Source organism: Sceloporus occidentalis, unplaced genomic scaffold, assembly GCF_023333645.1.
Source record: "Sceloporus occidentalis isolate IW3139 unplaced genomic scaffold, rSceOcc1.0.p SCAF_103, whole genome shotgun sequence".
Lineage (NCBI taxonomy): Eukaryota > Metazoa > Chordata > Lepidosauria > Squamata > Phrynosomatidae > Sceloporus > Sceloporus occidentalis.
In genome coordinates, this window is record NW_028317083.1 from 715,962 (window position 1) to 743,753 (window position 27,792).

A 27,792-nucleotide genomic window follows, 5' to 3' on the forward strand; every position below is an offset into this window, starting at 1 on the left:
GGTAGAGGTTAATACAGTGAGGGAATTTAAAGATGCATGGGGTAGGCGTAAAGTGAATGTGAATCTGAGACGAGAACAACGGCCGATTAAGGTCCAAGTCCTTACAGCAGGACTAAATGGGCAGAACAGGTCTTATCTGCCATCAAATTCTACATTCTAAGTGTTACGGGAGTCATGCAGCGAAGGCACCCAGCGCTAAAATCTTTATGAACAATGAAAAAGTGTTGAAAATACCACAGTCTATAACAGGAAATGAAAGAATATATACCGGGGCGATGGTCTAGGCGAAAGCTCTTAAAGGACATGCAAACATAACCTGTGGATACGGTAACAGGATGCGCATAATGAGCATAAACACACCGCTGTCTGCGCTTATATACAATTTAACATGGAGGCATGAGATCAGCAAAGCGAAACCATAATCACAGGGAAAGGAAGCAGCATGGGCTCTCCGGCCGGCACCTAAACTCATTCATACAGGGGGAGCCCGCTCTTTGTCAGGGCATTTACACCTCCCCCTCCCAGCATCAGGGACGTGACCCCACATCAACACATCATGGAGCCCCCGCAATAGGCATCCCCCAGACCCTTTCTTACAGGAGCCCGCCCAGGACATAGCCCCTCCTCCACGTGCCCACCACTGCCCCCAGTCACGCGTTCTGTGGCGCTGCTGCCGGTGCCACCCTGTAATGCTCTACTATGCCATGCGGTACTTCGGGACCCCGTGCCAAGGGGAGGGTAGTCTGCCTGACGGCGTGTTAAACGCTGGTCACAAAAGCAACAACGGCGCGTATCCGCACCCCAGCAGGGCCTAAGGAGCCGGTAAAGGCCTGGTACAGCGGACCCACGGCTCAGGTAACCCAGGCAGCCCTCTCACAGGCTTCAACCAGGGCCCGGCTGCCCGCCCACCACGGAGCACATGCTATACCTGTACATAATCACCACAATCAATGCCGCCTCGGGTCTCCGGCTCTCTCCATCCCCTCCTACTGCCGGGGGAAAATCGCCTGAACAATGACGTCCTCGGCACACCCCCTATATCCGGGTTACCGCGAAAACGAGGCGGTGTCAGTAAGGGGCGTGTCTAGCCGTATACGCCACTGGCTGCTGCTGTCCAGCTTTCGGGGAAGTGTAAACGGGGCTGACGTCATTCTCAGGCGTCATGGAGGACGAAGTACGGATAATAAAAACAAAAACTCACATAATGTCATGACCGAGACATGTTTATTCTGCACCGAAAATGAGAAATCGAGTGGTTACAGGAAAAAAGAGCAGACCGGGTGGACCGAATGCTTCTTATCGGCAGTCAAGTTCTATGTGGCGGCCAAAGGGATAAATGGAAAACATTAAAGCAATACAACTACTGTTAGGTTGTCTGGCACTTATGAGGTTAAAGGAATATTTTAAAACGTTTTAAGGGAAAGCCGTGGTTTTAACTTCTTGGCACCAACAGTGTGTTTGAACAACAGTTAAAAACATTAATGCCACGCTGTTGCTATGGAAACAACTCACATTACGCCCAATATTCAGATTTGCTTTATTGGGACGGTCTGGAAAAAAAAAAAAAGACTACATTACCAGATATCCACATAATTAGTATTCAAGGTAAATAAGCACACGTTTATTCAAAAAATATATAAAAACATAACTTTTATTATAAGAATTCTGAACTTACAATAAAAATATTTAACGTATATAAACATTTTATAAAACAGCAGAGAAGCAGCGCTTTAAACGTATGTCTCCCAAATTGCATTAATTTGGATTAAAACGAACGCTAGTGTAAAAACTATGAAGAAAAGTCCTTTAGGGAAGACTTAAAATAGAGCGCAATATCCGAGACGGCAAGATAGCGAGAGCCCCTCCAGCCCCTTGGACATAACAAGAGCCGCAGAAAATATCCGGAGCTTGCGATCAGTCCTGGGAAATCATGTCTAGGCTGGCAATGTGCCTCATGGTGGGGCGTCCGTGGGGGCAATTCCAAGGATGTTCTATCTCTCCCATGTGGGCCACAAGTTTCTTCATTTCATTTATGTTTAATGCTGTTCCAATCATTACCTGTACATTGAAAATGGTTGCATTATCACAAATATATGTGTACACTGGGGTAAAAACTGGTGAATGGGGGTCTTACGCGGCCATATTTTATGCAGCCTTAAGGTGGATTTTTCTAAGATTTATTAGATTTATATAATTTTTTAGGTTTTGCAGAAGTATGATGCATCACAGTTCACACGCTGTATAGACAATATAGTCATATTACATACATATACGTTCCTTTTACTTTTAAAGTAAAACTGTTGTGGGGTGTAATAAATATATGAAAAATCCTCCCCACGCTGATTATTGATGCAACATGTTGGACGATTATAAACGATCGTTAATAAGGACTGAGTAGATCTCCATGCCATACTCACAGACTTCCTGCAGGCTCTAGAGGCAAACATCTGCTGTACTCTGGACGGCCTACACATCACCCCAGGACAGTCGCTTAGCATGAAGATCAGTTCCTCTATGTCCTGCTGCCCAAAGGTCCAGTTCTTGCTTGTGGGCAGAGACACTAACTTGACGCGTTCCATGACGGGCGCTGGAATACAGGGAAGCAGTGTTGGAATATCATTGTCCTTCGCGGATGGGTACATGTATTTTGTCATGTTTACTTGCGTACATCATTATTCACTACCGGAGAGTCTGTAATGTCAAACTGCTAAAACGTAAGGAATTTTCAGTAACGTTTTTTACGATGGCTTCTAGTCCCACGTGCTTAGAGCATGAGCATAAACTTATTAAAACGTAGTCTTGTAACTATAGCCAACACATGACTAAAAGTCATTGGAAGTCTTTGTTTTATTAACCTAACCTAAGGTAATTAAACACCATATCTGTATTCCATAATAGGATAAGTAACCCAAACTACGTAGTCTTTTTAGTTCTGAAAACTGAAACATCCTAGAGTAATGATCAGGAAAGTAGAATCTACACGTGCTTACCATTTTCATCAAAAATAAAATCAAATCCATTCTTCTTGAATATTTCGATGTTATCGATCAGCACTGTCTCATCTGCAGCTGTTAAGCTTAATTTCTGGGGCCTGAAATAACAAAAATAGAAATAAAACGAGATGTTTGGTGAAGCAGAGAACATCGAAAGAGGAACATTAGTTAAAAGCAGTGTTAATGCCTACATGAGCGCTACGTCAGTTTATAAAGCGAGTATAAATATCAATCGGTCCGTTCAGTTTGCTCTGAAACTCTACAAAGCTGCTCTGCCCCGTTTGGTTTAATGGCCCATTAGCCTGCTTGCCGGATACACCAACGAAACTGCCTTTGCATCTCTCATTTAGAAACAAGCAAATCAGGGAGGTAAACACTGTCTCCTGATACCCAACACAAAATTGTTGGCTCGTAAAAAGAACTGAATGAGAGGCTACTCACGCTATGAGCCTCTGTCCTTGTAAAACCGTATTCTGCTGCAGCATCTCAAAGTTGTATTTTTCATCTGTCGCATGTTGGTCAATTATGAAAAGGTCGGTGTCTAGCTTTGTTATTATAAATCCCAAATTGAACTGTCCAATAATCTCCATTTTTGCAAACATCTCCTTACTAGGTAAGCAGAAAAACAATTAGTAACTCTGTGAGACACACATTGGAAGGGCAGTACTTTAGGACAAAATAAAAGCATTTAAATGGAAATGAAAGTATTTTTAGTAATGTGCTTCAACCATTCTGCCATGGAAATCATTTACGAGAGGTATTTATTACTCCTGATATATATACAAATAATGAAGCATGTTAAAAATAAAATACTTTTATAAACACCGCTTAGACATCAGGAGTTCCAATATATTCTTAAATGCATCTATTCAGATTTGCCTAGAAAACCAAGGATCAGCCCTAAAACCCTATGAGACCTCATTGGTTTTATTACCGTGATAAGATCAGACCAAAAAGGATTACTATAATCAGTAGCGTACCTAACGGGGGGCGGCGGTCCGCACCGGGTGCCGCTCATCAGGGGGGTGCCAACTTGCCGGCACCCCTCCAGAGACGGACAGTAATGTCCGCCGCCGGAGGAGCAGGCTCACAAGGGAGCGTTATCTGAGGTTTTTTTTACAGACCCCTGGCTCCCTTGAGTGATTTTAAGCCGGTTCAAGGATCTCCCTTGAACCCGGCTTAAAATTACTCAAGGGAGCCGGAGGTCTGTTAAAGACCTCCGATACCGCTCCCTTGCGATCCGCGCGGCAACAGCTGCTGTGCGCCGGGGTTTGTTGTCAGATCCCGGCGCACAACACTGAAGCCGCGCCCACCGCCAGGGGTGATGTGTAGGCCGTGAGAGTGATAGTGAGAGTGGATTAGTGTGTGTGCGGATTGGTATGTGTGCGGATTGGTATGTGTGCGGATTAGAATATAATTGTGGACTGGTATATGTGTGGACTGGTATATGTGTGGACTGGTATATGTGTGGACTGGTAAGTGTGTGAGAGTGATGGGTGTTATGCTGTACCATTTCCAATGTTTTTTTTGATTATATAATTATGCTCTAAAGTACATCATAACTCCCATCACTCTATACTGTTCCATACAGTGGCAGAGCTGGGAGACAGAGGCCTTGCACCCCCACGGCAGGACTCCTGAAAGGTAAGTGAACTTCAAAGAGGGAGAGAGTAGATAGTTAGGAGGGGGTAGATAGGGAGAAGGGAGTGAGACGGGGGATAGGGGGTAGATAGGGAGAAGGGAGTGAGAAGGGGTAGATAGGGCAATCATACTTCTTTCATGCCAAGTCTGCGAGTACATCCTGGAATCTGGGTATGCCTGGGCATGATAGGAATGTGATTGCTGTTAATCATATATATATATATATTGTTATTTAATTGTTTTGTCCTATTTTGGTGCGTTACTTACTTTAAATAAAAGCGTTAGATTTTTTTTATGGTGGGGGGGGTCATAGTCGGTTTCGGCCAGGTAAATGCAGCATTTTCGGTTTCAGTCCAGAATTCGTTTCGGTGCATCCCTAAGCCAGACAATGAAGTGGTAGGCCTACACCACATCAATGTTTGGCTTTGTATATAGTGATTGGCGTTATGCTGCACTATTGTCAATGTCTGGCTCAATGTATAGTGATAGGGATTACGCTGTACCACCGTCAATGTGTGCCTCAGTATATAGTGATAGGTGTTATGCTGTACAACCGTCAATGTCTGCCTCAGTATATAGTGATAGGTGTTATGCTGTACCACCGTCAATGTCTGCCTCAGTATATAATGATAACAGTAATGCTGTACCACCTTCAGTGTCTGCGCAGGTATATAACAGTAGAAACTATGCAGTTTTAAAGTGTGTCTGTGGGGGGGGCGGATCCACATACAGGATCCGCCCCCGGTGCCAAATACTCTAGGTACGCCCCTGACTATAATACAAAATGGCTTTCTATATAAAAATGATCTGGACTGAGGGATCTTAATATGTATAGCTAGGAGGGAAAAAAGTGAGGGGATGCTATAGAAACATTTAAATACTTAAAGGGATTTAAAGTACAGGAGAGAAGTTTATATCAATGGAAGATAAGAGGCCATAATCTAAAACTAGAGAGTCAAAGGTTTACATATAATGTAAGGAAGTTTTCCTTTACTGAGATGGTCGTAGATAAATGGAAAAGCCTCCCAGCAGAAGTGACACATGCTAATAATGTAGGGGGATTTCAATGCATAGGATAGGCATAAAGCTATCTTGAATTTAAGACATGAGCAAATACTGATTAAGGTTTGAATGTCTACATCAGGAATATGGGCAGACTAGATGGACCGAATGGTTCTTATGTACCATCATCAAATTCTGTGTTTCTATGAATAAAAAGGACTGAAGCTGTTAAAAAAAACAAATGGAACGGAAATGGCCAAGAAAAGTAAGCGGACATAAAGCAAAACCAAGAGTCAGCTAAGTTACTCCTTAATAAACAGCTAAAAAAAAAAAAGATACCTTATCTCTTTACTTAATTCGGCTTCCGCGGCTTGATTTTCCCCAGGGCTGATCTTCGCCCTGAACCTGCGGTATCTCTCAGACTCCTCTTTCAGTCTCTGCTGGCTTTTAAGCTTTTCTATTCTCTTAGCAAGCTGACCCATTGAGAAACGCAGCGGTGCAGTCCTCTTAGCAATATTTACCGGAGCGTCCACCGTATCTACCGGTGACGGTAATTCACGATAATGATTTGAATCCACCCTTGTTTTTGCGCGTTTAGAATCTGGAGCAGAGTCGTAATCCCGCTGCTCTAATATCTCGGATGCCTCTTTTGGCTCTTCTAACTCTGGTTCAAACTCAGATTTAAGGTTTTGAAGTTGACTGCGAGCTGCTGGTGAACACACTTTGCCGTGTCCTTTATCACAATTCGCTAAGGACTCCTGGGAGCTGGATAAACTTTCACTGCTGTGGTGACCGAGGAACTCCGGGGTATTGCGGTCCGGCCCACAGTCTGGAGCGGAAATGGTTCCTCTCCCAGAATCACAATCACTTTCCAATGGAAATTCTTTTTCAGAGCAATCCGGAGTCCCCGATTCTCTCTTATTCTCACTCGTGCTGAGAATGTTTTTGGATACAATACTTTGATCCTTGGAGGAATTACTAAAGAATGCCTGTAGTTTCTTTTGGGAAGGCGATGAGCTTTGTCCTTTGTCAGGTTTTGTTGTCTGGGTGCTGGTTTGAGTCTTTTGATGCAGGGAGAAAGCCTCTCTCAACTTAGACACAGCAAGAGATTTTTTATCAAATGTCATTGATTGTCCCGAGGTGAAGGACTCCGAACCTTGTGTACCTAATTTAATGACGTTACCTGAGGGGTGGAAGAAAGATGATGATTGGGATGAAAATCTAATCTCAGTGCGACCCATCCGTACATCGCATTCAAACTGCAAGCTATATGCTCTAAACACATGCTCTACAGCCTCTTTTAAACAGTTAAAATCGTAAATAAAAATGTTATATCTACACTTTGCAACAAAAAAATCGTGTTCCCTTGCCATACACTTTTTTGCACCAGGCTCACTTTGATCTATAAATTCTTCTAGGAAAGTAACTTCCAAGACTTAGATCCAACATTTGGAGTGCAGGCATTTTGGGAGTACAATTTGGTTAAAACAGACTTATGCATGCATGTGATCTTTTCAAAACCGCAATCAATTAAAGTGTCCGATTGGCAGGAACATTCCAGCTGCTAAACAGTGTCATAAATAATCTATAATCTTTGAGATTAATTTTCATTCCTCTGCTCATTAGGATTCCCATTCTGCGGCGTACCTGTGGCAAGGTGTAGGGTCTGATTCATGCCCAATTTATTCACTTTACTGCTGAACATCGCCACCAAGGACGTCTTTAGAATCGCCAGTAACAGTTTCTCTTCTTGTAGCAAAATCTGCCTCTTGTCTGGCGTGACGTTTATATCAATGCAATCTGTAAACAACATAAAATACATATTAGAATTACAAAATAAATGCTTTAACACTAAGATATTCTAGAATTGATAACAGACTGTATTTTATTTCTGTATTGCAACATCTCTATTACGGTAATTTAGTAGTTTTGATGGGACCATGCCTTTACTGGGATAAATCAGCTGACCTGAACAAGGAGAATATTTGAGATTTATATGGAAAGCCTAAATGAATTCCATTCTTATTTAACTACTTCCCCCAGGAAGCCCAAAGGGCCGTGCCAGCCCCGATTAAGACAACAGGACCTGAGCTCCCATTGAAATCATTGAGGTACGAATGCTAGTTTAACATCGATATACGAACATGGCACCGAGAACTGCTAAAAATACAGCAACGTGAATGATACTGCTAGGGTGTATTTGCAGATAAAAATCTCCCTCACCTGAATTCACGCAGATGCTAAGCACCACAAATGGGTACTGATGCCGATTGTAAGTATGGTACACCTCATTCACAACCTTGGAAACCTACAGAGAAAAAATAAGTGAACCTTATTCTTATGCATAATGCTGTAATGTTTGCATATTAATATCAGTAAAACTAAACTTATCTTCCCATATAAGCAAACTTGTTTTAGAAGGCTTTACCTTTGCGGGATCACACGGCCGTTGATTAATGAAAAAAAACTGTCTGTCCGTAGAGCTCCTTCCCACTCCATGGTCACAACTAGATATAAATCCTGAAATGCTGAAATGCATTACACTGCTTCTTAAAAGGGACAGTCATTGCAAAAGGTTTCATTTTCTAAATGTTATTTACTGAATACGACACCAAAAGTTACCAATCCCCTATACCCGAGCATAGTGTTTATGTCATATAGTAATGGAAGCCTAAACCACTGGCCTTTCTGGACGCTCTTATTATAGAGGCCCTATGGGCTTTACAGGTAGCCATGCCAACTGATGTTACCAGTTTCACAGGGTTTTGAGCCGATGGCCCAAATAGGTTCATAGCTAAACCTTGCATGTGATAGAAAAAAAAGCAGGCATAACTATAACTATAAAAAAAATAAAAGAGTTGAACAGTTAACACATCCTCTAGAAGTAGAGATTCAGACAACATTAAAGGCATTCTTTACTAGCTTTTGATTTATTTTCACATAAATTTAGATTTAATAAGCCAAGACTTTAGTCATTGTATCTAGTGGTATTTATGCATACAGGTTAAAAAGATCTAAGAACATACAAAATTAGAACTAAGAGCTTGAAGGCCACTGAAGAGGTCAGATGCACGTATGTTGAAACACAAGCGAAAGGTACAAAGTTGCGACACAACATGTAAGAAATGACAATGTAAATATGTAACTTCATGCTTACTTATAGAAACTGTCTAGACTGTCTGTACAAGTCAGTCCATAGTCCTCGCAGACCGTTTCACTAGGAGGCAGTTGGACAAACGGCATCAGACTCTGCAACTGTTAATTGAAGGTGGGAACAAAATTAGCTATTTATCCAGAAAAATGTTCAGGTTCAGCAGGAGGTTCGAGATCAGAGTATAAACATATGGAATAGGGCAAGAGGGAAGAGGGAGAGAGAGAGAGAGAGAGAGGGGGGGGGGGAGAGAGAGAGAGAGGGGGGGCAGAGAGAGAGAGGGGGGGGAGAGAGGAGAGAGAGAGAGAGGGGGAAAGAGAGAGGGGGAAGAGAGAGAGAGAGGGAAGAGAGAGAGAGAGAGAGAGGGAAGAGAGAGAGAGAGAGAGAGAGGGGAAGAGAGAGAGAGAGAGAGAGAGAGGGAAGAGAGAGAGAGAGAGAGGAGAGGGGGGGGGGGGGGGAGAGAGAGAGAGAGAGAGAGAGAGAAGAGAGAGAGAGGGAGGGAGAAGAGAGAGAGAGGGAGAAGAGAGAGAGAGGGAGAAGAGAGAGAGAGGGGGAAGAGAGAGAGGGAGGGGGAAGAGAGAGAGGGAGGGGGAAGAGAGAGAGGGAGGGGGAAGAGAGAGAGGAGGGGGGAAAGAGAGAGAGGGGGGGGGGGGGAGAGAGAGAGGGGGGGGGAACGTCTACAAGCATCATACAATGGCAATATCAGCTATTTAAATACACGCGTCAGCACGTTACCTGCTTCTGCCCAAACACAGCTCCTATGTTCTCCTTTATACTGCCGATGCTGCCGCTGGAACACATCACCAGGTTTCTTTTTTCCTTGCCCAATTTGATTGGTGCAGTTGATGCGAACTCCCGTTGAGATTATGCAGTATGCCTGCAACACCTGAACCATTTTGCCAAATTCCTGGAAAATAAACAAATATTCCACTCCTTATTTATCATATGTATATATGTGCATATCATGTTTTATATTAGGCAACAACCCCATTATAATAGCTCTCCAGGATATCAAAGATATTAATAGTTAACACGCTTTCTATAGGGTGGCTCTGCTTTTATCTGTAAAGGAAAATCACATTAAAACAGAACACTTTTGACAGAAATAAATAAATTCAGGCATTTAATACCTTTTTAATGTTCCTCTGAAATTCCTTGTGCCGGACAGGAAGGGTGTGTAAAACAGTTGTTGTACGGTAACTGTTGTTCCTTGTTGCCGTGGAAATTGAGATTTCTGGACAATCTTCCCATTTTTGATCAAAAACCAAACGAGTTCCTACATGAGCCGTTTTGTGGCAGGTGCAAATAGAGAGATCGCTATGAAAAAGAAGAAGCAAAAACTGAAATCCTGAGTGACAGAGACACTGATATGATAACGCTGCCTTTATTCATATAACTGTAGTGTGGGAGCTCATATACAAGATGTTTTATAGAAAATTATTATTCCGGACCTGTGGAGTTTGCATGAAAATGAGACAACATAATTCCAAAGGCCTGTCTAAGTGTACATATCTTGCTGGGAGACTTTAGCAGATCCTAATGAGCTGATGATGACAATAATGATAATGCGTAAATAACTGTTTAAAAAATCATGCCGTACCTTAACGCACACAAAGAACTTAAAGCTTCTCCTCGAAAACCAAATGTTTCCACACTAAGAAGGTCAGAAAAATCACTTAACTTGGATGTGTGATGCTTCAGTGCTAAGGGAACAAAAACATGATCTCTGAAGAACGCACGGTATTTAACGGCAAGTACAGGTACGTACAGCGGAGCGAGCGTCTCTATAATTACATACCTTTAAACTTCATGTGTAACTTACTCTGTATATACAACGTCCTACACAAATCACTAGCAAATCTTAGGTGTATAAATATATATACTTTATTTTAGATGTGTATGCCAAGTGCAGATATAAGGTAACATGTAACCTATATATTTGGTAGCAGTGCGTAAGTATATAATGATATTTAGATATTCTGCCCCTAAATGTTGGCAATGCTTCTTCTAACCTGACAACATAAAGTTATAAGAACTTCTTAACTTACTTAAGCCTTCAAAATTCTGTTCATTTACTCCAGACCCATTATCGGAAACTTCAATCAGTTCAGCGCCATACTCCTTAAGTTTTATGTCTAAACGAATGAAACAAGAAAAAAAAACCTTAAAACCTGAAGTATGTATAAAAATGTTACATTTAATGGAGCAAACCTGATCAGAGATGCTGCCATAAGTAATCTCTATTATGAATGGGATGGATCTTCTAATGTACAGGCCAAGGTAGAGTCATCTAGGCTTGTGGACAGATTATACCAGCATATCAAAGGGCATTATTCACTAAAGAGAGAGGTGGTTGGTAGGGAATGCCGGAAAAACTTGGTTTTATAATACATTATTCCATACTGAACGAGACTTTCAAGAAATCTCGTTAAATTAACGGCAGCAGAAGCTCACTAGAGTTGGTCTTTCATAAAATGAAATGAGATGAAACCCAACTCTCCTGCAGACTCTATCAACTCTTCTTTTAGTGAATAAAGCCCTAAGACACCTCAAACTCAAAGGTGTCAAAGTATTTTGTGTAATCACTTAGCCTTTACGTAAAGGCATAGAAAGGCACATAAGAAGCGGTCGTCCCATCTAGTCTGCGTTTTTTTTATCTGTCATCAGTCTCTTCTTAAATTCAGGATATCTTTATGCCTATGCCACATATGTTTTAATTCCCTTACTGTATTAGTCTTTACCACTCCTGATGGGAGGCTAAACCTCTGGCCCTCTGGTTTTAGATTTTGATCTCTTGTTTTAACTTTCCCCCTTTGATATAACCTTCCCTCCTGTTCTTTGGTACTCACCAATGCTTGTGGCCCCTGCATCGATGCTGTTCTCCAGCAGCTCCTTTACCGCAGTTGCTAGACTCAATACCACTTGTCCAGAACAAATTTGATGAACAGACTTTCGATCAATGGGTTTAATAGCTTTGGCAGGTTCGGTGCTACATAAAAAGGAAAACACAGGGTCAGTTGGGTTTGATGGTATTCTTGATCATCAGTCCACGGTCTCGTCTTAGATTCAGGATAGCTGATCATTGGGGCTCTTGGGATAAATGTCGGCACTGGTCACATTTGGGTTTAAAGGTATTCTTGATCATTAAAAAGATGATGGTGTCGAAATAGGATATGCGGACCAGGAAATAATCAACCCAAGAATCAATCATCAACACAGAAGGACGCTTCTTAAGGTGGCTAGAGGTGTAGCTGGCAGGCTTTACTGTTACTTTGTGACCTGCTGATAACTATATTTAATCAAGTATGGCACTTAAGAAAAATAATTTTAATTACAAATAAGATCCATTCTTTAGGCACATTTAGGTCTGTAAAGTGGGCTCTGGATTTTTTCCTTGTGGAGGAAAGAAATTGTGCAGTATAAGTCTTCTCGTTTTGAGTTTAGAAGAAGCTGTTTTGGGAAAAGTAACCTGCAGAGGGGATTTATACAAAAAGGTGATTCTTGTACAAAGTTTAAAAAGTTATCCGCGTACGATAGAATGTTGGGTTGACATGGAACTGTTCCTGGTTCCAGAATGTTAGGCTTTTGTATTCCAACGTACCAAATTCCTGCGAATGTGTAATAAGCACAGAGCCCAACCTCCCGCTTTTATTAGAACACAATTAGGAGCCTTTATAGGGACTTCTGCTGCAGATGCTGCTGTTAGAGTGCAAGCTCTTGGAGCCCTAAGTGCAATTAACCAAGAAAGTAAGATTACCCGTGTACACTGCACATGTATGATTATTGTGTGAAGCAGTACCGATACATGGCATGACTCACCATGCTTCCTCCATGGCTCATTGAGAGTACATAAGCTGCAGTAGGGATGGCGAAGCGGTTTGTATTCCTCTCACCCCCTCATACCCACGCAGTCACTCTCACTCCAACCCGCTTCCTCATCGCATTTTCCAGCCAATAGCAGCTCAATAATCCCCTCCAAACCTCAGCTAGCGGTGGGTCTAGGGAAGGCACCCGCTTCAAACAAAGCGGAAGCGCCTGGCGGCCATGTTTGTTGAGGGCAGCAGAATGCGGTAAATGAGTGGAATCTATTTGAACCACATTACTTTGCAAATGTTACGTTAAGGAACGTTATACAGTGCAACCTATGATTAATTAAGGCATTTATAATCACAGAGTACTGGACTGGCCCATGTTATGGCTGTTATGGTGTTGTGTCTCTCAAAGAGAAGGCTATGGGAGCTATTGCCAGAAATAAAAATGGCCGCCGCGCAATTTAGCCTTTACCGCAAACCTGAAACTCAGTGAACCCCGCTGTACTTTCACAGCGAGGCGTGGAACGCAAGAGCCCCTGGGTGACGTAATCTCAGAGGACCGGTGTCCGTTCTGACTGTGCAGCGTGCTTAGCCGATCCAGCAGCGAGTCCGCCGCAGACATGCCCATGTACAAGATGCAGCCGTACGGTGGCGGCGATGTACAGGTGGATCTACCTACCTGTATGTACCGGGTGCCCAATCTGCATCAGTCCCCCTCAGGACGCCAGGATGAGCAGGTATAAACCGAGGCTTCAGCTGGGACCAGAGGCCTGCTCCTGTCATAGCCTATTTATGCCACTGTGTAAGAGAATCCTCAAATCCGTTCAGCCGTTTTCAGTAAATACCCGGTAAACGTCAGTAGAATTGCAGACTTATCGTCATTTACACATTATATGGGTTAGTAACAAGGATTTGGTCACGTTTACAGGGAGCAGATTGTTAAATCTAGAGCAAGTGGTCAGAGTTCCCATGGTGAATGCTCCAGAATTGCTCTTTATTATTATTATTGCTTTATATAGCGCCATCATATGCAGCAGCCCTGTACGAAAGTGGTTTGTTGTTTTCACTTTGTAATGGAATTGTGAATGTAGGACAGTAAAAGTGATTTAAATGCAGAAACAAAAGGTACAGAGAGCCCGTCTTATAAATGTCAAAAATCTCCAAAACAGCGCGGAATGCGGACATCATATTTAAATTCCCCGGGCCGTTTGACGGATGTACCTCGTAATAATATAAAGGTTTCGCAGATATATCTGTCAAATAAAATGGTACATTAAAGGTAATTTTTACTGACTTGTTAGCAAGTATTGTGCCTTTGGGCCAAATACCATTGTGGAAACCTAGAATGCGCTTTGATCCTGACTTTATTATTGAAGCGCAGTGCGATCATACCGCCAGGATATGAGGTTATAAGAGAAGCCATTATAATTGGGCTTTAGTAATTTTATGTACATAAATTCACCATTCTAGCCCAGAAAATGCCATCATTAAAGAAGGCCAGATCATGGACGCTGTTTTATCTGTATGTATATATGTTAATCCCCCTAACTTTAAACTGTACAGGGCTGTAGAATATTTTAGCAATGAATAAAAGAGAATCACAATAGTAATAATAATAATGAATGGAATGGTCAACTCGGGTATAACGCTCATGGTTGCAGGGATATATTCTAAAGACCATCAGCATCTTTGTAATTTGCTCTAATCCATACTGGTATAGCCTGGATCAAAGGTGGGACAGTGGTGGGCTAAGGGGCATTGGGAATGGTGACCTAACACAGCGGAAGAGCACAAGGTGTGTATCTATGTCGTATAGTAGGCTGATTAGAAACAAAATTATAATATGTAGGAACTTAAACTAAAAAAAAAATATGTATTCATTCTTACTTGTAGCTTAAATATTCTGACTTCATATGCAAATAGCTACAATTTTTCAGGAGGTCTCAGCAAATGAAGTTTGTTGGTAAACATATAATTGATTTACAAATACACAACAATGGAACAAAATAGAAACATGTTTAAGTAAAAAATCTATTTATTGAGACGGAAATGGTCACACAAAAGGTGAAAGGCCACATACATATAAAAGCCACGATTATCCTGGGTCTTTGTTAAAATGTTTGCTTTTTTCTGCCAGTCGCATCCAATAACCACCAAATGGAGTATTTCTGCTGTGCAGCTCGGGTATTATTGAGGTGATCTTTTAGCTATAAGGAGACCTTGTATTGAATTGTAATATAACTCAAAATAAAGCATCACACAACAGAGACTAATTGGCACATGCAGCCCAGCATCAAAGATTATTAACCCTCCCTAAAGTAACCTTTGAACAGCAAGCTTTTGATGGTTCTCTAAAGACTACTGATCAATTTAAAATAAAATGCATCTTGTTATCATTAGGAGTGTGACCCAGCACTCAAGGCACTCGAATCCCGACAAGAAGACATTTTAAAGAGACTCTACGAGCTGAAAGCTGCCGTCGATGGACTCTCTAAAATGATCCAGACGCCAGATGCAGACCTCGATGTGACGGACATCATCCAGGCGGATGAGAAGGCAGCGCCAGCCTCCAGCATTGCAGATCTGGACTCTGTTCTTGGAAAGGTACAAAGAACAACACCTGTTCACGGTGGCTGTTAAATGTCTGAAATAAAAATCAGATGGCAGTCTTCTGAATAAAACACGGTATTGTAAATACCCCAAGTGAAAAGGTTTGAGTCCAGACATGGACCTCCTTATTGTCTTGTGCTTAGAAGGGATACCGCTGATGAAGCCCATGAAGGCTGCAACGTAAGTGTGGGGTTGTTGGTTCCCTTGTAAAGGGAAATATGCCACAGGATCAGACTGATATGTAGATTTTTCCTCTGTAATGCTATGAAGCGACTGTCTGGTTTTGGTGTGTATGTCAAACTTGTTTTGTATAATATTTTAATTTATATTTGAGGAGGAAAAAGTTCTTTTGGGAAGATAGTATCTCTAGTTGTTCTGAAGGTAATATGAAGGTTAATATCTAAACAGAACTGATAAAACATTAATGATCTGCTTTCTATGCAGGACTACGGAGCGCTCCGGGATATTGTTATCAATGTCAATCCTTCTCTGCCGCCGCTGTCGCTGCTGATTCTCCACAGTCTGCTGTGTGAACGTTACCAGGTGCTGTCGGTGGTGCACACTCACTCATCTGTCACCAACATCCCAGAGCCTTTATTGAAATGCTTTGGAGATCAGGTCAATAAGAAGTCTCGACAGGAGTACCAGCTTGGCTTTACTCTCATCTGGAAAGATGGTAAGGAACCTAATGTGATCGAAAGGCTGGGACAAATACATTTTTGTTAACCATATCATCCCTCGGATATACTATCATTCTTAGTAGTAAAAATCTTATTTCAGCCGCCCCCCAATTGATATCACATAAACTGTTTTAATATCTTGATCAAGTTAAAGCGACCTTGGCTTTAACAGCAAATATGTAAAGCATACAAAGAGGAAGAAAGGGTTTGCTATTTCCACTTAGGAAAACTTTTGTATTGACAGATAAGAGTGGACAATGTTTTGTATTTGGGGCCAAGCAAAAAAAAAAACAAACCCTTTAACAGCTATCGTCGTAATTGTCGATCTCCTGTGAGATGGAAGTTGATCTTAACTGCATTTTCTAAGCATTATGAAACTCCAACTTGACCCTTCTAAAGAAGAAAGTCACCAGTGTTGGTTCTGCATGATATGATACTTAAAGAAAATAAGTTTGTGATCTAAAGCTCACTGTTTAGTAAATAACTCTCTACCCTTCATGCCTGTATGGACTTCCAAAGGAGGGGCTCTGCTATAGTATGACAGATACCATGGGCAAAATATGGTGAAAACTAAACTGATACCAGTGGTGAGAAAACGGTTTGTATTCCACAACAAGGTTCTGCATAAGTTACGATTGTCACAAGCAGGCACAGCTTTACTTAATTTACTGAACTATTTTATTGGGTGCAGTCAGGTAGCTAGCGTTCTCCATCCCGTAAGTATTTGTTCCTTTTAAATCAGGACGGACTGGTATTTCTGTGAAGGAGCAACCAAATCCCCTTTAATATAATAGTATAATCTCCTACTCACATAGGCCAAGATGGGAACAACGTATCTACAATTGTCAATTGTGTGATTATTTTATTTACATTCTTGGTTTTTTGTTGTTTTTTTTAGTGCCCAAACCACAGATGAAGTTCAGCATACAAAATATGTGTCCAATTGAAGGTGAAGGGAATATCGCTAGGTTTCTGTTCTCACTCCTGGGATATTCATTTAATGCCGTCACTGCCACGCTGGTCGACAGCTGGGTGGACACCGCCATCTTCCAGCTCCGAGAAGGAAGCAGTAAGGAAAAAGCTGCCGTGCTGCGAGCCATGAGCTCATCTCTTGCTAAGTCTCCGTGGCTTGTAGGCAATGAACTGAGCGTAGCAGATATTGTAAGCTGGTGTGCCATCCAGCAGTCTGACAACTCCACTGCCATCCCACCCAGTGTACAGAAGTGGATGAATTCTTGTGAGAACCTCACATCCTTTAAGGCTGTTTTCAGACTGCTAAAGAAATAATATAGCAGGCTTCAGAGGAGATACGGTATGAAAAGAGAGCGCCGGTAACCAAGAAACTCTGATCTGGACTCATCTGCATGTGCATCGCACCTGAACATCTGTGGTAACTAAGCCTATATTCCATTCAGAGAGAGTAAACCGGTTTAAAAACGTCTAACCAAGCTATTGGCTTTGGAATGTTATAAACGTAATAAAGTTTTGCGCCTTCGGGAGACATGTATTTTCTGTGGAATTGTCTAAAATAACATTTTGTAGAATCTGAGCTTACTATTAGAACCTGCCTATAAAACACACACCCATTGTCTGGAATGAATGAATGGGAAGGTTAGCACAGATAATTCAAACATGAAGACAGGATCTTGATTAAAAAGGTATTATGAGAATAAACCCTGCCAATAAAGACAAAAGGGATAGCAGTATTTTCAGAAGCAGACACAGAGGTAATATGAAATGATCAGGTAGTTTACTCATTTGAACCTTCGATAACTTAAAAAAAACTTTTATTCATTAGTTCTGACATCACATCTCCATTCGCCAAAGCATTTATTCTCCTCCAGTAAGAAGCTTTCCAGTGTTAAGGAAATCCATCATCGACCATGGCTAGTATTACCTTAGCGAACAATAATGTAAACACTGCTTTCCAATTAACATTTACATAACCAGTTTCTATTTCAATATACCGAACAGAGCGGGAATAAAACAAGGTTCTGGCACTTTCAGCCAGCAGCTGATAAACGACATGGCTCTGGCTACACGCAAAACAGTGGAATCAGCCGAGTGTCCAACAGCGGTATGGCGCTACGAGGTACCAGCTCGCAGGGCATTTGGCTCCAGTGCCCAATAGTCAGTCCAGGCTGGGTGACTCCTTATCTACCATGTAGAACCCGCTTCCCCCAAACAGGTACAAACGTGTACACATTTTATATAAATAGAATTTATTAATCCGAGTTACATTATACAGAGGTAAAGAAACTGTCGGCAAATGTTCGTGCATCCGCAGTCTTATTTCCAGCAGCTATTACGCCATCTTCCTGCCTGGGTGCAGACTGTTCACGCAACATTTTCTTCAGTCTCTCGTTTTCTTCTTCTAGATCAAGCACCTTTTTTTGAAGATCCTGAATCACCTGTGTAGACAGGGTATACATTTCAGTGCTCTGAATCTGAATCAATGACCACTCTCCCCAGTGCCTGGTTCATCAAACGCACCGCACAATACTTACATTTTCTCTGCGATAAAAGAGCTCGCTTTCCAGTAACTGGGATGCGGCCGGGCGTTTTGCACAGTCTGTGCTGGTCAGTAATCTGATGTAGTTACTTTGTGTTGCCCAATGTTCTTCAAATGATTGAGGGAAAATACCATCCCTTAAAGCTGTGAGAACTTCAACCCTTTCCATTTCTGTCCCAAACGGGTGGAAGATCTCAAAGAATATGATGCCAACGCTGTACATGTCAGACTGCAGAAGCAGAAAGTATCGATAAGTTACAACCTTACAAGCCTTTAGCCTGTTAATGTTTGCATACATATTTTTAAAAACCACGCATAGGAGCGAATTGTTTCCCCAATGCACCAACATCTTTATACACAACCCTCTTAGATACAGTTTCCACCTTCTGTAACCATCCATACTGTACAAACAGGCCTTAGACTTATTTCTTCAGTTCTATACAGAATACTGAGGAGGTCTGTATCCTTATAACAGTGGTCCAAATTAGAACACTATTACCAACAGCACAAGCACTGGAAGCATCCAAAGAGCTCCATTGGGTCTTCAGCTTGGACAGTGAGGATCCAGTAGCCTTTTATGGACACTGTTGGCCACTAGCGCTGTGAATAATGGACCCAGCTGGAGTGTCGGTGACCAATTCTGCCCAGAGGCACAGAGACGTGAAGTGATCTGCGATGGGCAACTTAAGCTTCCTTCTTGAAACTCTGAAGGTAACGAGTGTGCGGACCTTTTTTATTTTGGGAGGACTTTACTCTTAATAAGTAAACTTGTCTTTATTTATTTATAACTTCATGCAATATTTTCCCAAAACTATTCACGCTGAAGTCATTACCTTGAAGTCATAGTGTGATCCCTGTAACTGTTCAGGCGCAGCATACAGCCAAGTGCCCACTCCCAGTGTGTGTGTTGGATCTAAAAGGATTACAGAAAATCCATTACATTTTTGGAAATTCAAAACGGCAATGCTTACCGTTTTCCAATGTGGCCAAAAGGAGACCAGCGTCCACAACAGCATTAACACGGACCCCTTTTAAATCCCTTTACTCGTGCAGGGGAGCAGAGGTTCAACATAAGTGGGATTTTGGGAATAATACATTGGCCAGAGATGCACTCAGCAATTAATATACAGACTACAAAGTGTCTTTTTTTTTTTTTAATAGTCCTTTGAGGGACCCTATAAACAGCCTGTGAAGACACCAAAATGAGACATTCATACTCACCATTGGTCCCATCCTTCTGTGACCAGCGGTCTCTTGAGTGTCGTATGATATCACCACAGGCAAGTCCGAAATCCCCAATGCGGACATGGAGATCTGGTCCATGTAAGAAGACGTTTCTGGGCTGCACAGGACAGAAAAATGTTCCACAATGTCACTGCCACATGACACAAAACAAGACAGGTTCAGGGACAAGACAAGTTATATGAGATGGAGAGAAAGACAGGTGGAAAAGGATAGTGCTACTTAACGTCATAGAAGAACATTGGGCTACATAGAGCTAAGCCACGTACTTTGAGATCTCTGTGCAGGATACCCATGGAATGGATGTACTGAACCCCTTCCAGGAGCTGATAGAACATTCTCATCGTGCGTCCCACATCCACAAAATCGTAACAACCTGCAGACGTGTTAGAGAGGAAGAGCAGACGCCGAGAGGTTAAGGTCGCTTCCACAATGTGAAAAAGTGACAGATCAGCTTCAAGCTTCTGAAATCAGAACTCTCCTATGAGCTATTTTTTTGTTTCATATATATATATATATATATATATATATATATATATATATATATATATATATATATATATATATATATATATATATATATATATATATATATATATATATATGAAATACGTTTTATAAGAAACACAGAAATGAACTTACTGGAAGCATCACTCCTCTCCCTGTAGCCATTATTTCTCTCTGCAATCCAGTCCCTTAGAGACTTCTCACACAGCTTCATCTGGATGTGAAGCATTAAATGATACTGGATCTAGAAGAGAGCACAGAGAGCGGCGTGAAACACAGCAGGTCCGGCAATGATCTTCCCAAACTGCGGCGGGTTTAGGGATATCAAGGAAACCATAAGCCCAATACTATATATTGCATCAGGTCACCATGGCAACTAGATATCGCCTCCTAGCGCCCGAGAGGTATGCCCGATCCCTTGGCAGATCCGAGGATGGCGGTAAATTCTGGGACTTTTAGGGATAAAGATAACCTCCATCTCTTCCATTTAATAGGTACGATTTAACATTTACACTTCCTACAACACTCCCAAATTAAGCTCCTTAAATTGTTTATGTGCAAAAAAAATAAAAAAAATAAATCTGTGCAATTCCTTAACTCATTACCTATGTTACTATTATTATTATTCCATAGCTAATCAACTATAAAAAATGTTTTTTGGATTTTATTATTCACTGTCTAAAATGTATAGAAATGTTTACACAAACACCCTTTCTTACTTCAAAATGCCGATGCAAACACAGTTCCTTCTGAGGGCATTCTTCATCGCAGGAGGAATCACTCGTGTCATCATCATCATCATCTGAATAAAAGGGACACTTATCTCTCCAGCAGAGGTCCTGGGCCGGGGGGCGTTTATTGCAAACACTTGTCGTCGATCCGTTGTTTGCGTTGGTGTCTTGCTTCCTTTGCTTCCGCAGGTCGGGTAACGCGTGGCTGTTTGCCCCCTTTTCGGTGGGGCTGATCGGTTTACCCACAGACGACATAGAAATACTGCTTTCTGAGGCCGGCTCTGGAGAGGAATTGCTTTCAGCCGACTCAGCAAACGTGATAAACGACCCACTGCTTTCCACACTCTGTATCCCATTGTTATTTCTGCAAAAGAAAAGAAATCACTTTCTGAAATTGCCTTTTTTTTTTTTAAATTTTATTCCTGACCTATTCAGTTTACAGAGTAATACAAGCAATATACATTTATTGAAACCCACCTTATTGCATACACCATGGAAACAACTATATTAACTATATGTTCTCAGGATCTGCATGATTGCGCCCCCCCCCCCCCACTATGCAATGTTACCCCCTATTGCTGATTGATGTTGATTGGCTCAGACAGACTTTATAAGGATGGGGGAGCGAAGGCCATGAAATTGATACAATACTGAAACACAGAACCCGGATGAAACATTTATCCAGGGAAAGCTCAAAATCTCCAAAGCAATTACACAGAATAACAAATATGGAAAACTATGAAAAATGTTCCATTCATGTCTTTATACTAGAAGTGGTGCCGGCTACAATTCCTCCTCAATATTGCTTAAAGGAAAATAATGGCTTTGTTGTGACTACGAGGCTCCGGGGACCAAACACCACTATGCATTATGAAGAACCAACCTCGGTGAGCTTCCTAGCTTAATGCTTCAGTGGTTCTAACACGCACTGCGCTGGGTCGGCTCGGTTTTTCCTGCTCGCTGGGGTTGGGTCTTCATAGATTCATCAATGAGCCTTTAAAATGAATAATTGGTTCCGAGTGAATCAACTTACTTGGATGATGTGTGACTTGATGATCCCTTGATCGCCTGTAGCTGAGCAAGTGGTTTGCCTGCCAATATAATAGAAATAAAGAATACACAAATTGGTACATTTTATCTAAAAAATAAGGAAGGAGTCATTCCCACTCAACACTCAGGGCCTCATATCCATGTAACATTCAGTTCTGGAGTAAGCTGCCAAAGGATTAGGGAGCAAAGAACATCTGTAATAAAGCTTCCACAGGGGGTCTATCACTTTAGATGTGACGCACAGAAAAAAACTAAAATTTGCAAAATATGACCATTTGTCAGGTCTTTGTCTAACTTTGAAAAGTTCAGGTGGACCAGAGCGTTGCCAGCTGCTTCTAGCCAAAGACCCAGTAAGACCTCGTGCAAAATGAGAAGACCCAAGTCACAGACTCTGATTTACTTAAGTTTTATGCCTTAATTAACAAACTACTCCTCCAGAACACAAAGATATCATCCTCCTCAACCCCCCCCCCCCAAAAAAACCCAAAGTGAAAGCAAGATGAGAGGCACAATGTAATCATGAATGTTCATACATTTTGAGTGAGGTGGCTGGACGTGTTCCATCCATGCTGTGTGGTATCCCACGATATTAGGGTGCTGGAGCCCAGCCAACACTTTAACTTCACGTAGTACCTGTTAAAGAAAGATCAAAGATAACCACAGCTACTGGTGAGGGTCTCTTATGTGTTTGAAATGTCTAAAAATATTGAAAACCGTGTTCATATTGGTAGATAGCGCCAATATGTGTACTGTACTAAAAACAAGAAGATAGAAGCACCATGGTTTTGCATAGGGACTGTATTATGACCATCAGGGCAGTCGGTGTGTATCAACTTCTCGGAGCTTCACATTCCAAGGTAGAACAATCATAAGTGTAATATTGTGAAGCACACAGGACACCTACCTTCTTGCAGTCACTCCGGGACACTTTTTTAATGAGTATTTTCTTAATGGCATAGAACTGGCCGTCTAGCTTGTTCCTGACCTACAAAAGCAGGAAATTATTATGGTTATTTGAACTTGGACATATTGTAACATAAGTGTATCACTTACCATACCGCTGATCACCTCCTGCCTTCTTTCTCTGACAGTACAGGAGCCAGCAGTGCCCATTAACGTGCCGCTGAATGCGAGGTTCAGACGAGTACGGGCCACGGCCGGAGCCCTTACTGAGAGCGAGAGAGCGAGAGAAGGCATATAAGCCTTCACATAACTAAGGTTTGCATAAATGTTTTAAGTTTGAAAAAAGTTTTGAAAAAGTTTGAATTTTAAATAAAGTTTTTTTTAAAAGCGTATGCGACAGAATGCACTCTAATTCTTCACCTTGTACACATTCCCATAAGCTCCTTTTCCGAGCTGAGCGATCTCCTCAAACTCACTCAAGTACCGAGAGGTCTGGGCTTCAAACAGCATATTCTTCGCTCTGTACGGAAGATATTTGGGAATATTAGGCAGGAAATAGTGAACTGCTGGTTTCCGCATTAAAATATTACAAAGAAATCTAAAGTTACAAAGAGGATCTGCAGCGGTGGCACGTACCTGGCTAACTGTACGTTCAACTCCCCATTGGTGATTTCCTGGAGAAAGGATAATAAAAGTATTTTATTAGTTTATTAAAAAAAATGTAAAACACACCACTTTCTTCAAATACTCTGGACTTGGCAGACATTGTGTTTAAAATATTTGTTTTTCCTTTTTTTCAGAAATAGTGATTAGTCACATTGAGCGATAAATCCCATGACGCACAGCAAAGTGCTGCCATTCTGCTGTATTTAACATGTTTGTAAGTGAATGGAGCGTCAGAAATATCATCGATGAATACCCAAACCCCTTCTGGAATCCATTGATTAATAATGTAATTTGCCTCAATACACACATATACATACGCTGGGTGCGGACATCACGTTTTGTCTTTAAGATGGTGTTTCCGCATCTGCCCTAAACCTGCCTCCCGAGTAAACATCAATGACGCAGAATGGAGCATGCCAGTGTCTCCATTAACTGACCATCGCTCCAGTCACTATGTTACTTTCACCGAGGAACACCGCTACTATATAACCGTGACTGATCCCAGAGAAATAAATGGTGCAAACACACAGACCATCCGGGGATGACCTACCTCTTTATACATGTGCCGTTTAGCAGCTTTGAGCAGTTCGGTGATGGCCGTGCTGTGCTGGAGCCTCACCGTGCTGAACTCATCACTGAAGGCGAAGGGTGTCAACAGGCCCATCTTGGTGAAGGTTTGACACAGCACTAGAAAGAGAATATCCAAAGATGACCTTAGATCACTAAGACCCCACTCATCATCCCTCCTATGCAAGAACAGGTACAGTAGGACAGCCATTGTATATCTCAAAAGAGATGGATGGGGGGCCCCCCCAGTAAATGCAAATCCCTGCAGCCCCCACAAACAGTTAATCAAGTATCATGGCTCTGGTGCTAAAGGTTCAGTTCAGTGTCTCCCAGACTCCAGACCGATCTGATTGCTTTTGCTGGAATATTTAAACGATAGACCTGATACACCCCAGAGAAATCCACAACCGTACTGACACTTAAACAGATACTTGGAGTGATGGGGGTTCTGCTCATGGACGTAGCAGAGGTGTTCAACCAGCGACACGAGCAGCAGCTGACTGGGCACCGTAGTCACATTTGGAAACCGTCTTGTGCCTTTAATCATCTTCAGGTCGGACGGAGAATCGGACTCTGCAGAAAGAAACAAGACACCTGAGAAATCTATGCAACGCGCGGCGGAGCGGTCTATGCAACGCGCGCCGGAGCGGTCTATGCAACGCGCGCCGGAGCGGTCTATGCAACGCGCGCCGGAGCGGTCTATGCAACACGCGGCGGAGCGGTCTATGCAACGCGCGCCGGAGCGGTCTATCCAACGCCCGCCGGAGCGGTCTATCCAACGCCCGCCGGAGCGGTCTATCCAACGCCCGCCGGAGCGGTCTATCCAACGCCCGCCGGAGCGGTCTATCCAACGCCCGCCGGAGCGGTCTATCCAACGCCCGCCGGAGCGATCTATTCAACGCATGAGACCCTTCTTCGCAAAACGTCCGCATCCGACTCAACTGGCACAGCGTGTGTTCATACCAAGACAATTACATTTCCTAACACACATGGCACACAATAAATAAAATAGGACATGATATGTATCATTAAGTATTAAAGGCGTTAAAGAATCGGGTGATGGGAGTTGTGGTCAAGCCATTGGAAGAACCCAGCCTTTAAACCCCCTTTCCTGGCCGGGTAAACACTTTGGACACACCTAATGTTTTGCTGATATCAGCTATCAACAGACTGCATGTTTCAGAGAGAGAGAAAAAAAGGCGCTGAGCTGACCTCACACTGCGTTAATACGTGCGGCGGTCTCGTGTCCCACCCACAGCAGCTGCTAATCAGGGTGTTTGCCACGAACCAGCGGGACGTGCCACGTACCATCGGACCCATGCCAGGAGCGGAGATAAGAGAATGGGATGGGATCATGGTTATGTACCCAGACGTTCAATGATCCATCCTGAACAAGAACCTTTACTTAACTCGACACAGCAAACGAGAACGGTTTACACTGCGAGGGACCTTCTCTGAAGCCCTGAAGAATTCAAACTAGACACATACATACATATACATACACATTATATATATATATATATATATATATATATGCAAGAAAAGCTAACTTAAAAACTAACATGGGTAATGCTCTATGCGGCTCTTTGGCATTTAAAGAGTTAAGTTACTCTATACCCGAATAATTGAGTAATATGATAATATGCCCCATGAACGCCATGTTATTTTAGGGAAATCATTTCCCTGCCGGAGAGGAAGATCTCTCAAGTATAATATGCCTGAGGAAGAGACCTTCGAAGCTTACAATCTAAATCGGTTCAACCAATAAAGCTTGACTGGACGAGTCTCATGGAGAGCGAAGGAGACAAGCAGAAGCATCCAGAAGGTCAAGTTCTACCACGTTAGATCGCGAGCCGGTCTGGCGGGAAGCGCTGTGATTCTAACAGTGATCGTTCAATCAACTGTTCATATTTACAAAGATGACTGCAGATAAGATAGGACGGGATGAACGCCATATTATAACACCATTTACTAACTAATAAGAACAGCACCAAACATCTATTACACTTGGCTCAAGATTAAAAATACTACTGGACTAAGTTTTCTCCAAAAATCATGTTTAAACATGAAATCGCCATTATAACCAAACAAGATTAGCACTACATATAATTATTATTTACTGATTTATATAGCGCCATCATATTCCACAGCGCTGTACACTCTATCCTGTTTCTGTATGTCATCCTGTTATGTTTTATACTAATCGTTATGTCCTGTCTAACCTTTGTACTACGCTGCGGAATCTGATGGCGCTGTATAAAACAATAAATAATAATAATCATAACCAAACACCCGGAGTAGTGTTTTTATGAAAGCCATATCCCGGCTTGGGCAAAGAAGATAATATTTCCTTAAATGCTGAAATATTGTTACTGTGGATCACAGAATAAAAGTTACTCTGTCTTTTACAATGAATACGTTTAATACCATATGCACTTAACGCAGCATTGCCAGAAATAAACAATTAAGGGTCTCATTTATAAAATTGCATTTATAACTAACTGATTGGGTGGTGGATGAATGGAACAGCCTCCCGGCAGTAAGCACTGTAAGGGAATTTAAACATACATGGGACAGACATAAAGTTTATTTTAAAATGTCTTTAATTATAATAACCTGGCACTGCACACACACATATATATATATATATATATATATATATATATATATATATATACATATATATACACACATACACACTGACACGTCCATCAGGAGTATGAGTGTCAGTGGGGTCGGGGCACACGGGATCACAGCTGTCCGCAGGTCACCCACGCACCGTGGGTATGTGTTACCATTACATCAGACTCTGCCCCCCACACTTACCATCGAATCCCAATTCGGCCTCTTTTGGAAACTCAAATTCCGGATTCACATCTGATTTCTTCACCACCTTATTGACATTTGGGGTGTCGGTGACCCCAGACATGTCTGGGCACGGTACGAGCTTCACGCACACGGGTAACGAAAGGTGGTGACAATAACACACGTGGGTGTGACACCAACACTCATCGCTGTCACCGGAGGCTCATTACAACACTACAGATAAGCGGGGGTCTCGGGTACAGAAGACCCCCCGGAGACCGCACCAGAACGCACTAGTAACTTCTACAGCTACACCAACGAGTAGAGACGGAATGGGACAGAAAGGCAGACATCGGAACTCCTACACAGCAGCCGACCAATCGCTAGAGGACAACATCTCCCATGACTTAAGCGGGCATCTTGTGGTGGAGCATTATGGGAAATGTAGTTCAACTAGTGCATACCGGAAGAACGCGGCCAAAACATTAAATATAATAGAAAATACAGCAGGTTTGCACCGAAATGATCACTTTTTAATAAATTACTCCCATGGCTTTTATTTTCATGGAGGTTTGGTGATCATGACGACGGATGTAAACGTGCTTAGCGATCCAATAAACTAACATATCGGTCGGGCCAACCACAATATGCCGTTCCACGGAGCCTCCTGCAGGATGCCTCTCATGTGACCATCGGTTGTCAAGGTTACACTTTCTTTTCCGGGACGCTAAATCGACTTATTGTACGGTATACGATTTTGTAAACTTACTACATTAGTTGATTAATTACATCTATACCTTACTTTAGTTTTAATTTACTTAGAAGATGGTACTTAAGTGGAACAGCAGAAGTGGTAAAGGCTAATAAAGTGAAGGAATTTAAACATACATGGGACAGGCATGAAGCTATTTTGTCTTTAT

At 42.2% G+C, this 27,792-nt stretch overlaps 2 protein-coding genes and 1 pseudogene across 2 annotated transcripts; 1 reads left to right on the top strand and 2 right to left on the bottom strand.

Annotated features, from left to right (window-relative positions):
* Positions 1-1,914: 1,914 nt before the first annotated feature.
* LOC149283491 (mismatch repair endonuclease PMS2-like) lies at positions 1,915-13,221 on the bottom strand (annotated as a pseudogene).
* On the top strand, positions 13,220-17,176 carry LOC149283492 (aminoacyl tRNA synthase complex-interacting multifunctional protein 2-like). The gene is made up of 4 exons (XM_089497450.1): positions 13,220-13,336; positions 15,000-15,203; positions 15,654-15,885; positions 16,788-17,176. The coding sequence occupies exons 1-4, from the start codon at positions 13,220-13,222 to the stop codon at positions 17,174-17,176; spliced, it is 942 nt and encodes a 313-aa protein (XP_089353576.1).
* A 953-nt stretch (positions 17,177-18,129) lies between these two features.
* LOC149283493 (eukaryotic translation initiation factor 2-alpha kinase 1-like) lies at positions 18,130-26,996 on the bottom strand. The gene is made up of 15 exons (XM_089497451.1): positions 26,894-26,996; positions 24,485-24,640; positions 24,051-24,187; positions 23,471-23,508; positions 23,255-23,354; positions 22,836-22,916; positions 22,465-22,564; positions 21,915-21,972; positions 20,870-21,245; positions 20,286-20,394; positions 19,913-20,019; positions 19,623-19,743; positions 19,235-19,314; positions 18,397-18,630; positions 18,130-18,300 (listed from the first exon to the last, which is right to left on the bottom strand). Exons 1-15 carry the CDS (start codon positions 26,994-26,996, stop codon positions 18,130-18,132), a joined length of 1,971 nt encoding a protein of 656 aa, XP_089353577.1.
* Between the last annotated feature and the right edge of the window lie 796 nt (positions 26,997-27,792).

Excerpts from the sequence above, each read along its gene's own strand:
- LOC149283493 (XM_089497451.1), bottom strand. The coding sequence starts at position 26,996 with ATGTCTGGGGTCACCGACACCCCAAATGTCAATAAGGTGGTGAAGAAA. Across the intron at positions 20,395-20,869 it reads GTTTGCATCGGCATTTTGAA|ATCCAGTATCATTTAATGCT; the intron begins GTAAGAAAGGGT and ends GCTCTCTTCTAG. Across the intron at positions 18,631-19,234 it reads GATCACACTATGACTTCAAG|TCTGACATGTACAGCGTTGG; the intron begins GTAATGACTTCA and ends CTGCTTCTGCAG.
- LOC149283492 (XM_089497450.1), top strand. The coding sequence starts at position 13,220 with ATGCCCATGTACAAGATGCAGCCGTACGGTGGCGGCGATGTACAGGTG. Across the intron at positions 13,337-14,999 it reads CAGGACGCCAGGATGAGCAG|GAGTGTGACCCAGCACTCAA; the intron begins GTATAAACCGAG and ends TGTTATCATTAG. Across the intron at positions 15,204-15,653 it reads TGGACTCTGTTCTTGGAAAG|GACTACGGAGCGCTCCGGGA; the intron begins GTACAAAGAACA and ends CTTTCTATGCAG.